This window comes from Cyprinus carpio, chromosome B22 (assembly GCF_018340385.1).
Source record: "Cyprinus carpio isolate SPL01 chromosome B22, ASM1834038v1, whole genome shotgun sequence".
In the NCBI taxonomy this organism is placed as follows: Eukaryota; Metazoa; Chordata; class Actinopteri; order Cypriniformes; family Cyprinidae; genus Cyprinus; species Cyprinus carpio.
Genome location: NC_056618.1, coordinates 25,707,029 through 25,719,752, shown reverse-complemented (window position 1 = coordinate 25,719,752; position 12,724 = coordinate 25,707,029). Strand labels below are relative to the sequence as shown.

General features: G+C 37.3%; 1 protein-coding gene across 1 annotated transcript; it reads left to right on the top strand.

Annotated features, from left to right (window-relative positions):
- The first annotated feature begins 1,213 nt into the window (after positions 1-1,213).
- On the top strand, positions 1,214-12,321 carry cdc34a (cell division cycle 34 homolog (S. cerevisiae) a). Its single transcript, XM_042749031.1, is given in 5 exon segments — positions 1,214-1,565; positions 8,398-8,484; positions 8,676-8,773; positions 8,973-9,107; positions 9,913-12,321. Coding segments are annotated over 5 exon segments (726 nt in total). The 5' UTR covers positions 1,214-1,379; the 3' UTR covers positions 10,133-12,321.
- Positions 12,322-12,724: the final 403 nt, after the last annotated feature.

Here is a 12,724-nt window from a genome sequence, read left to right as displayed (position 1 = left end):
TCAAAATTTGAAGTTCTGTTGCGTCAGTTTTCTGGAAAACTGGGACGCCATGTCATCCGGACTAAAGAGGACAAGGACAAACCAAGTTGTTATCAGCACTCAGTTCAGAAGCCTGCATCTCTGATGGTATGGGGTTGCATGAGTGCGTGTGGCATGGGCAGCTTACACATCTGGAAAGGCACCCATCAATGCTGAAAGGTATATCCAAGTTCTAGAACAACGTATGCTCCCATCCAGGTGTCGTCTCTTTCAGGGAAGACCTTGCATTTCCCAACATGACAATGCCAGACCACATACTGCATCAATTACAACATCATGGCTGCGTAGAATAAGGATCCGGGTACTGAAATGGCCAGCCTGCAGTCCAGATCTTTCACCCATAGAAAACATTTGGCTCATCATAAAGAGGAAGATGCAACAAAGAAGACCTAAGACAGTTGAGCAAATAGAAGCCTGTATTAGGCAAGAATGGGACAACATTCCTATTCCTAAACTTGAGCAACTTGTCTCCTCAGTCCCCAGACGTTTGCAGACTGTTATAAAAAGAAGAGGGGTTGCCACACAGTGGTAAACATGGCCTCATCCCAACTTTTTTGAGATGTGTTGATGCCATGAAATTTAAAATCAACTTCAATTTTTTCCTTAAAATGATACATTTTCTCAATTTAAACATTTGATATGTCATCTATGTTGTATTCTGAAAATAAAATATTGAAATTTGAAACTTCCACATCATTGCATTCTGTTTTTATTCACAATTTGTACAGTGTCCCAACTTTTTTGGAATCGGGTTTGTAGATAGATATATAGATAGATAGATATAGTGTCACAAATTGTGGTTTTGGTTTCAAACACCTACTTAAAAATCTTTTAAATTGTGTAGATAGATAGATAGATAGAACTTACCCCATAAAGGGTTGGAATAAAAAGTCAACGTAGCAATATAAACTATATTTAAGCGCGGTTGAACTGTTTTCTTGTGCTGTGTTTTTCTCGTTGGGTTAAGCTGCTCAAGCTCCATTGGTTGCAGGAGGTGTAGGGGCCGGCCGTGATCTTCAGCTGCTGGCACAGTGTCCTATAGAGTGACGCTGGGGGAGGGAGCAAGCTCAAACAAGCTTCCCTGCTCGCTTGTTTATTTACTAGTGTTAGGCTTGATTTGTTTTTCAGGTTTTGTTTCGGGGGGAGGGGTGGTTAATGTTGGAATTAGATTGCTTGAGTCGAACAGCAACTCGGCCGGGGCTGTTACTCGCTGAGCGTGGTTTGTCATCGAGGGACTTATCTCGGGTTTGTTCGCTTGCGCGTGTGCGGCGTCTGTGAAACGGGCGAACTAAAGTTGTTTACGGGGTTATTTTGGATGCCAGATCGTTTGTTTTCGGAATATGGCTCAGCGTGGACACCATCGTGTTGCGAGTTCCCAAAAAGCTTTAATGTTGGAGCTGAAAAGTCTCCAGGACGAGCCGGTTGAAGGCTTCAAAATAACTTTAGTCGACGAGTCAGACTTGTACAACTGGGAAGTCGCGATTTTCGGACCCCCGAATACGCACTATGAAGGGGGTTATTTTAAGGTGAGTGTTGTATCTTATCTTCAAATGTAATTTGAAGAGTTTTTATGGGGGGTTGTTTTGAGGTGGTTGAATTCTGAATTTGTATTATATTTTATTTGTTTTATTATACTTTTTTATGATCTCTGTAAATGTTTGTTTGTTTGTTTGTTTGTCATTCGCTTTTAAAAGAATGAAAATTCTATTGTTCCAAACCTGTTTTACTGTCTGTCTTGTGTGGAACACAAAATGAAAAGATGTGACCTAGGCTGCCACAAAATATTTCCTTTTGTGTTCCACGGAAGAAATAACTTAAAAACGACACGTGTAGAATTGTCGTTTTCGCGATACTGTTTCTTTAAAGGGAACGTTCGGCGTTCTAATTTTTAAACGCCAACGTTCCAGTTGTCCGTAATCTGGTCTGTGGTCAATGAAAGAGTTGCTCCATTGTCCCTCGTTGTTCTCTAGAATTACCATCAGTTGTTTTTTTTTTTTTACACACAGTTCACTGGAACAGTGTCTTAATGTTGTAAAGTTCCCTCAGTTTGTATGAGTTTATTTTACATATAATAAACCACTTTTTTTCCAGGATGGACAATGAACTCCCTTATTTATAACTAACCTAAATTATAATATCTATGGCTTAATATTTGGAGCTTAATCACTTGGCGTTCAACATGTTGAACAGTGTCTGTCAACAGGAAAACCTCAGTCATATTTATTGCTCCATCTGTCAGTCTCACATCTGAGTCTAAATTTGATCAAATTAGCATAGATTTTTGCTTTGAACCCCTTATATGACCTTCAAGCTGCAAACGTACATATATGACCTTGAAGAGACAAATGTACATATATTTTATTTAAACCTATTGCTGCTAAATATCTTCTGCTGTGTCCAACCCAAGTCACTCTGTCAGACCACAACAATGCCAGTTATATTTAGCCCCGGCTTCATAGCTATGCCTGTGTGTCATTGGCTTGCTTGCTAGCCAGCTAACCTCCACACATCATGGCATTAGCAAGTGGCTACCGACTTGCTGGGAACATTGGCTACTGAGTCGCAGCCTGGGTTAAAAACAAATTTGTTGGGCCAGTAGAGTCTCTCTTTCATACTGTTTAAACTTTAGAAACAATACATAGCTGTGAAAATTCAGTTCTCTCTTGCTGTTTTCCTGCATTGATGTGGAAAACCTTGTCTGTTTGTTAGTGGTGAGGAAGGAAGCAGGTCAGCCCTGGGACGTTCTCAGCGTCTCTTCCAACAGGAAGAGATGAGTAACCATGACTTCCTGCACACTACTACTTCATCAAAACAGACAGGTTTCCCTTCTGCATTCATTTTCCTGTTTTTTGATGTTATTGTTCAATGTGTATTCAAACGAAAGAATCCTTTAGTTGGAAATCAGTATGATCAACTTTTTGCTTTTTACAAAGAGAATTTGGATTTAAAAACATCTCATAAATCACTTGAAATATTGTTAAAATTGTAATTGCTATTGATATACCTCTGAAAACTTTTTAATAAAATAGAAAAAGAGATATTCACAAGGAAGATGTAAGCAAGATCTTAATAGGTCAATGTAAGCCGCCTTATTAAATTATATATTACTGAGTTTCGGTAGTGACACATTTAGAGAGAGAACAAATATTCCATAACTTTCTGAAAATACAGTATCAGAATTAACTGCACAATTACTAGAAATGTGTAACTTGGCTATTATACAATTTGCATACATACAAAAAAAAAATTCTAAGTGGTTTCCAACTCTGACTTTGAACCAATTCTGTAGAATGGCCCATATAGTATTTTAACTTTGTTGTTTTAATATAATTATTGTTATTCTTTATTATTTATTGATTGGTATAGTCAGTACTGGATATTTAATTTAACTGCGCTGCCAATATCCCTATTTAACTTATTTTTTTAAGTTTGTTTGCATTAATTTTAACTTTGCTGTCATCGAAAGTTAATCTTTAAAAACATATATATATATATATATATATATATATATATATATATATAAAACATTTTTTTTTTTTTTTTTAAATTAATATCCTTTTTTTTTTCATGTTGTCGCCTACGTAATAATGGTGTGACGCCTACATTTTACTAAGAATTTAAACATTTAAATGGTATTAAACTAAACTTATTTTTATTTAGACAAAATAGTATACAATTTAATTACATACCATTTATTGTTTTTTGGTCATATGGGAAATGAGAAATGTCCCAAACGTATTATTATTAATACATAGTTTTTTTTAAACTGCAACGACACCAATGTACAATAAACTGGTACTTAGTATTTTTTCATCAAGTAATATAGTTCATTATTTCAACACATTTTTACTTATTAGCATAGAAAGTACAGTGTGAAGGCCTATTTTATAGTCCATTTACATCGATTTCAAACACTGCTCATCCAATCAGAATTTAATGAACAATCTTTTTATTAGACTATAAGCCTTTTTAATTTTAATTTCTGACAAAATATAGTTTTAATGGAATGAGAAATTGTTCCTGTAATACAAAATGACTCATCTCGTGATTGTCAGATTTTGGTCATGTCACCCACCCCTAGCGTCACTCTTTATCTAGCTTCAGTTTTCCAGCTAAGAAAGATTTGGTGCAGTCATTAAGTTCTCATGAGTAGGATCTCTCTAAGCAGGCTTCAAGTTCTCACACGTGGCGCTGAGCTGACAGGTAGCAGGGTTGGCTCCTGATCGGCTCGTCGCTCCAGTGAAGCATGCACACACCCAGGCCCTGTGGCAGGTGATGTGAGCTGGGCTTGGCCTTGTTTGACTCAGCCTGGCAGCTTGAGTCATGTTACCCCCCTCCCCCCTCGCCAGACTGCCGGAGTGTCAACCACTGACATACTAACTGGGCCTGTTCTAGCTTCGTTTAGTGCCTGGAAGGTGTTTGGTGTGAGTCAGCCCATAATAACAACTTCGTTTAACACTTTCAAGATGTCTGGTATGACTAAGAACCGGTAATCTTTTGTGGGAATCACATGTGTTAAAGAAATTTAGTTGTTGTTGGTCATTTTTAGAAGCAAATATCAAGCCGTTGTGTACAATACCTGGGAAAAACTAGAGAAAATGTCAAATTCGAAGCTAGAAATTATTTTTGATTTTTACAAAAAAAAAAACAAGTCTATGAAAATCAATAAACAAGTCGAACAGTCACTTATAAACACTGGTAAATTCACAATTTGATAAACAAAATTAGACTATGAAAATTGTTAAATCAAACCATCTATTAAATGGTAAACAACTTTTGAATATCACATTGTCTTGATTTATTGATTTTCATATTCAGCTTTTAAATATCAGATTGTGAATTTATCTGTGAAATCCATTGGTACAAGTCACAATTGGATAATCGGTTTGTCTATATTCAGTAAATAATGCAATCAATTGTTAACATTGTAAGCAAATTATATTCATATTAAATCTATTATAAACATTGGTAAATGGATAAATTTGCAGTTTGATTAAATTGTCAACAAAATCGATAAATAAATCAAGCAATTAATTAACATTGATGGTAAATGGATAAATTCTCAATTTTATAATCAAATTCTACAAAAATCAATAAATCAAGCAATCTATTATAAAGGTTGCTAAATGGATAAACTCACAATTTGATCATTAAAACGGACAAAAAAATGGATAAATCAAGCAGTCAGTTATAGCTGTTGGTAAATAGAAAAATTCTGTTTTATAATAAATAAATTAATGGTTAATTATAAAAATGCATGTTTGTGCCAATAGCCTGGTGGATAGTGTGCTGACATATAGCTAGCGCAATTGTGCTTGTGGTGACCCGAGTTCAATTCCCGTATCGAGGGCCTTTGCTGATCCCACTCGCCTCTCTCCACCCAGTGCTTTCTTGTCTGCTCTCTATACTGTCCTGTCCATTAAAGTCAAAAGACCATAAATATAATTTGGAAAAAAAATCAAAATGCATGGTTATTATAAATATGATTACAATATGATTCATAAGTGCATGTTTAATTTGTGTCTTTTTCACGTGATCTATTGGCTTATTGATTTTCCCACTGAACCAGAAGGAATGAATCGGGAGACTGAATCTGGTTGCTGCAGTGTTTCTGTTGTTGTTATTTGTTTCAGTGTTGTTTAAGTTGTAGTTGTTGTTATTATACAGAAATACAACACTACACAGTCTGAACAAGTGTATCTGATGGATCAGCCCACAGTCGACAGGTGCTCTAGTTCTTCACAGAGAACTTCATGGCCCACTAATTAGGCTAATTACCTGCTTCCGTTGGATCCCAGTTCACTCTTGGTGTCAAATGAAGCAATGGTGTGAATTAAAAGAACAAGTTACTTCCTCTGGACCTCAGGGACCGTCTGTCCCTCATGTAGTTTACCCTGAAGGACACCATTTCCCTGTCCTCTCTAATGTTTCAGTTGGGATGAAGGAAGTGAAATCAGGCACCAGAAGATTAGGAGAAAAAAGGTGGTGTAGGAGAACAGGACAGTTTGTTCAAGGAGAGCAGCAGTGACCTGGTTTATTTCCTCTTCCAACCTAATGTCCATGGGATTCTCTTCCTCTCAAATTGGATTGTAGGAGAGAGATTTATTTTTAGGTTGCGCTTCAAGATGGGGATTTTCAAGCAAAAGTGATTTGTTTATTCCAAGTGGTCCACATTGTCATTAGCATTTCACATTAAACGCATCCGATACATAGCGTGGATATGAGTGTATTCCAGAATGTAAACCAAATGCTGTGCTCGGCTCGTTAGTGAAGTTTAACATCTGCTGAATCAGCTGGTCCAGAAACATTGAGCAGTAACGCATTGTACGGCACTCATCCTGATAAATCGGTCCAGAAACGTTGGGTTGTTTTTTGTTGTATGTCAATAATAATTATATATTTTTTGAAGACTATTTTGGAGTCGTGTCTTGTAAGATTTGTAGGTAGATTATTGTTTTTTTTTTCTCTTGTTATTGTTGTGGTTGGGAGAAATTGCATTCAAATAGTTGATGTTGTGGTGTTTTGAGGAGTTGCGAGTAGTTTGTGAGAATTTGACATCAAAAAAATGTAGTTGTTATCGGCACGATAGCCTTGTGTGCCGTCACTGTCTCTCCACTCTGAAAGTGTTAATCTTGATCTGTTGTTCATGCATAGTATCAGTTCGTAAATTTTCCATCAAAATTTTTGCCTCTAACAAAGTTTTGTCAGCATCAGAAATTTTTGTCTTACAGTTGTTCAAGGAGCAATACGTTTGACTGGTACAAAAGTCTTAGCTATGTTGTTTATCGTACAGTCTGGTAGACCGTTGATGTTGCTCAAACAACATTCGTAAAAATCATAAACTGCCATTTGAGCATTCAGCAGACTGATTGGTACCAATGTCTTGGCTATGTTGTATATCATACAGTCTGAGAGACTGTTGCACTTGATTGTAAAAATATGACTGCAAAAATTGTACACTGCCTCATATGCTTTTAACAGGTCGGTGGGTGCCAGAGTCTTAGCTGTCATGTGTATATGGTACCATTTTATATACTGTAAAAATGACTCAAAAAAAACGTACTATATAAGTTTTCAACCAGGCAATTGGTACCAAAGTCTTAGCTATGGTGTATGTTATACAATCTGAAAGACTGTTAATGTTGCACCTACAATGAATGTAAAAATGCAACCGTTAAAATCATAAATGGTCATAAAAATCTGTAGATATTAGTTTTGCTGTTCTTTGTGTTTGAGTTTAGTCTTGTTATTTGGTTATTAGGTTAAATTGATAAGGTTGGAAAATAGGCTGTCAGGATGTCTCTTGTGTGTTGGGTCATGTGCAGCATCGAAGGACTCCTGTAAGCTGCCTCCGGCGAAACGTAATACCGTTACCTTCTCACACAGACCCCTACTTGTGGTTTAATAGGCTTGCTTGCTTGAAAGTTGCCCTGCACTACTTGGGTTACAGGGATTGAGTAGCACTTGATACGTACAGGTGCCCCTGTGTATGTGTGTGTTTGTTTGGTTGCTGGTTGTCCCAACCACTCTGTACCCCCTCAGAGAGCTGGGCCTTTGAAGCACACACCTGCTGACCGTGCCAAATCAGCAAATGTGTGCTGTGGGGGTTGTGGAGTGGTCTGTATGCATGTGTGGCCACCACCCACTGTACTGAAAGGCACCAGGCTCAGCTTGCTACAGATTGTGAAATATTTGAGTGGGTGTATGTATAAAAGGTTTGTTTATGTCCAAATGTACATGGATGTGCATGTCACAGATTCATTGTGTAATCGTTTGGGTTCTGAATTCAGCAATACAAGTTCAAACCTTGAATATGGTGCCGCCAACTCTAAGGGTTAAGTAAGTTTCCATGATATTTAGGGTTATTGAGATTCTGCATTATTAGGAACAATACACCTTTACATTTATTTATAAAAAAAATTCTTAATAGCTCATGCTAATCCATGTCTAGTCTTATCTAGGGACTAAAATACCATAGAGACTTAAAGGTTGTCCCTCTTTTGCCTCAACCACCAAAAACACCTGATCAGCCAAATAGGAAAACAATAAAACTCTTTGGCAACATGGCAGCAAGTTTTGCACAGCAAGCACTGCTTACATTTTCTTAAGAAAATTTTAGCACTACAAGTAAATAAGTTGGGACAAGTTTGGGAACCCCTGCTCTATAGGGACCTGCGAAATATAAAAAGTAGATGGAGGTGTATTTAGTTGTTGAATGACAAAGCCATACAGCACCAGTAGAGATTGTGGATATTGGCATTATATTGCTCCATTGAGTGGCTCAATGCTTCATCACGTATCATTGGAAGACATCGAGACGTTTTATTGGTTAACAATGTGCCATTACATTTCTTCCAGGCACGTATCAAATTCCCCATGGACTACCCGTACTCTCCTCCTGCCTTCAGATTCCTTACCAAGATGTGGCATCCCAACATTTATGAGGTTAATCAACACAAAGCCTGAGCAACATTTGTTTGGCTGAAAATAACACATTTACTAATGCTAATATGCAGATTTCCATGTAGAAAACCAGGCATTTTTAAATCTAATTTAATTTATTTTAAATGTAACAGTAATGAACTATTTCTAGGCAATGATCATGACAGATGTTTAACAAGTTAACATCATTTCAGTTTGTTTAATTATGCATTTATATATTAAAATGTGTGTTTGTTTGTATTCAGAGCGGGGAACTGCCGTCAGAGAGGTGGAACCCAACACAGAATGTGAGGTACAACAGAGTTGTGGAAAAAAACAAATTTTGTCATGTATTTAGGTATTTTCTAATTATTTTTGATGCAATTTTTATAGATGTTTTTATTTGCACAATACCTTTTCTTCTGTTACGCCTCAACAGTTTGAGATCTATAATTAAGCCAAACGGTCGCAATTAGTTTAATTTAATCAGCTGATATCTGCTTCCTTTTCAGGACAATCTTATTGAGTGTTATCTCCCTGCTGAATGAGCCCAACACTTTCTCGCCTGCCAACGTGGACGCCTCCGTCATGTACCGCAAATGGAGGGACAGCAAGGGGAAAGACCGCGAATACGGAGAGATCATCAGGTGCGGGAAAACCTTTTCCTCCATTTATGCTCACATCTATTAAACAGCCCTGCATTCGAAGAAAATTTTGTAAATTGATTTGCAAAAAAAGGCCTGATTAACTATAAAAATAAAAATCCCATTAGGTAAAGTTCTTTCCACAAATTTAGGATTTCTCAAATCGTATACGTGTCTGCTATAATGCACTTATCAAAAAGTATAAAAAAATCTATCTTTTAATTTACTATATGCAAAGGTGTGGAAAAATGTTCAAATATTCCATTTAATGTGAAAGAACTTTTCATAAATGAGTTTATAAATACAAATTTTCTGTCACTGATTGGTTGTCGTAGAACACCCACAGATGTAACAGAAAAAATCTGGGTGGTATTTGCATTTTCTTCTATCGCTGGCATAATTCTAACCTTGAAATCAGGATTAGGCAATAAATGTCTTCAGAATCATTCATACATGGGAAATCAGTTATGAATAAAACAAATAGTTGTTATCTGGCTCAGAGGAAGACCAAAATCTTTGTCTATGTGGCAGTTTTTCTGATGATTAAGTGATGATACAAGACTACTTCGTCTTACGAATGGTTATCAAAAGCAAAAATACTACAAAATGCACATCATATTTTGTGAGTGTGTCGTAGAGCAAAACAGTCACTATTTTTGGAATCGCCACCCCAAAATTTGTGTCAAACATTCATTTAGCGAATATGATGCATCATGCATATACAAATACATCTAGACGTATGCATGCATAGCATTTGTGTTTTATTTTGTGCATTGCACTCAACTGCTTGGTTTGGTCATTTTCACAGGAAGCAGGTTCAAGCCACGAAAGCCGACGCCGAGCGTGACGGGGTGAAGGTGCCCACCACGCTGGCCGAATACTGCATCCGTACCCGTGCCCCACCTGCCGACGAGGGCTCCACCTTATTCTATGACGACTACTATGATGATGAGGAGTTAGATGATGATGAAGAGGAGGGTGAGGACTGTTGCCATGATGAAGACGACTCTGGGACAGAGGACTCTTGACGAGCAGCGCCCAAGCTTTCCGAACTCTCCGCTTCGGTTTTCCGTTTGGTTTCGTAGCTTTTAAATCAAGTCGAAAAGTTGCATTTTTTTTTAAGAGAAAATTTTTCAGTTTTTGAAGATCTGAGATTGCACACATCTGGATGATTTGCGTAGAGGTTATGGATCCCAATGAATTAATTGTACGTCTGTTCAAGTAGCAACCAAAAGTTGCAGTGAACTCCAAACCGAGACGCTTTGGATGTGTGTTTTTGTTTTATTTCTTGTTGTTTTGGGGGGAAGGTTGGGTTTGCCCCATCAGTGCGAAACAGTCCAGCTTATGTTTATTTGATTCTCGATATCTTGCCTTTCAAAGGCACCTGATCTCAGGTTTTCAGTGTCTGTGATTCAACAGTATTGGCGTCTTTGGTGGGATAAAAAGTAGCTAATACACATTCTCAGGGCTACTTCTGTTTCTTACACCACAGTGCATCATATTCTGCTTCTGTAGCCAAGGACTGAACTATATTCACTATATTTAGCTACTCTTTGACATTTGCTGGTATTTTAGTTTTGTTATATATCCTTTTTCATTTTAAACTTTTGTGGTGACTCTAGCCTAAAATCCTCCTCAGGAAAATGGACACAAGACTTTGGTGTGTTTGTGGCTGACCGCTTGACCCGAACAGACTTTTTAAACCCTTTCAGCAAATTCATGCACACTGGGTATTTTGGGACACTTTCCCCTTCTTGTTTGTATTTTTATTTTTTTTCTCCTTTTTTATTTTTGGTATGCTTTGTAAATCTATTTAAAGTCTGAATAAAGATCTTTATTAGAATAACTGTAATACAATTGTTGATGAATAATAAAATTCAATGATATAATGAATAATAAAACGGTAAGGTATCTGTGTATAATATTTACTAACACTGCTACTGTTCCCAAAATACAGATTTTGCCACTAGAGGGCAGCAGTGGGCTTCTTATTGTTATGGTTTTCTTAGTTTTATCAGCCTAACCATAGTTAATAGGTAATGCTCTTATCTAAATTTTTTTAATAACTTTTTTTTTTTTTATAAACATTCGAGTAAAGTTGCTGCATTTTCTTCAAAGTAAAGCAGCATGAAATCAAATAATGACATTATGTCCTTCATTTCTTTTGCATATTTAAGTGTGCCAAATGGATCATTACAGGCCTATAGTCATATAACATTTAGTGAAGGGACCAATTCTCACTATGAACTAGTTGCTTATTAGCATTCTTATAATTAACATATTGCCTGTTTATTAGTGCTTGTAAAGCACATATTCTGCATGACCATATTCTACATCCCTAATCCTGCCCAATACCTAAACTTAACTACCTTACTAACTATTAAGCAGCAGCAAACCAGGAGTTTGAGACACAAATTGTAGTTAATGGTTTGTAAATGGTGAGAATTGGACCTTAAAGTCTGATCGTTATAATTTCAAAATCACAACATGTTTATGATTCCCTTGTATACGTGAAGTTACTTCATAGTACCGTGTAAGTGAAGAAAAGGTTTATGCTAGGAAAAATGGATGTGAAGGAATAATTTGCATTTAAAAGGCATTGATCATAGGTGGTTGACCTTTCAATTGAATGAAGAATGAATGGAGTTTGCTACAGCACTCATATGCCAAGATCTATTATGAAGGTCCTTGAAGGATGTCATTGCAGTCTGGAGTTCTGCTGCTCAATTATGTTGTCAACAGACCTGGCTTGAAGGTCAGCTTAACTGAAAAGTCTTTGATTGGAAGCACCACAGCGTAAAGCACTGATAAATTTACAGTATCCGATCTGTCCGTCCCAGATCCGTTGCTAAAGTTCACATATCACTGCATTAGTCAAACAGTGTGGGAACCCTGTAAAAGGGTTTTGCCTATCTTGGAGGGCAAATAAACTCGACGTATAACCACATTCTGTGTTGTGCTGAGACTTTGTGCTTCTTTACAGGTAGAGCTACTGCATATGAAGCATCCTTAACCCATCATAACAAGGGCTTGCTTTCTAGACTGGAGTGTTGTTCTCACCCACTCCTCGACTGTTGCAGATTGGTGGGTCGAGCGATTCAGACAAGAGGGTGATAGGAAAAACTTGAAGTCTCCCAGGAGGGTATGATTGTGGTGTTGTCTCCAAGGAAACCGTTGACGGGGAATGGAGCGTAACAATAAAAGCCCTACTGTGAAATGAGTGAGTGGTGTTTATTCCCTTCCACACCTTGTGAATCCATGTGAGCCCTACATAACTTGTTGGAACACTGAGTACTCTGGGCCTTTTGACTGCTCCCTTTTGACCTTTTTATTTATTTTCCAGGTCAGGATGTTTTATTTTGATTTTTTTTTCTTCAAAAAGATATTCCTGATTTTTATATCTGTCCGACAGTCAGAGCCGTCCAACCAAATGCTTCCCTGTGGAAAAAAACAACAACAGAAACCATCACAGAATTTGGAATGGTTTAACTGGTTATAATGGGAATTGTATTGGTTTTAATGCTCCTGTATACATACAGTGCTCCTGTAGCTCAAGTGGTAGAGCATTGTGTTACCAAGCGCAAGGTTGGGGGTTCGATTCCCCGGGAACACATGATAAG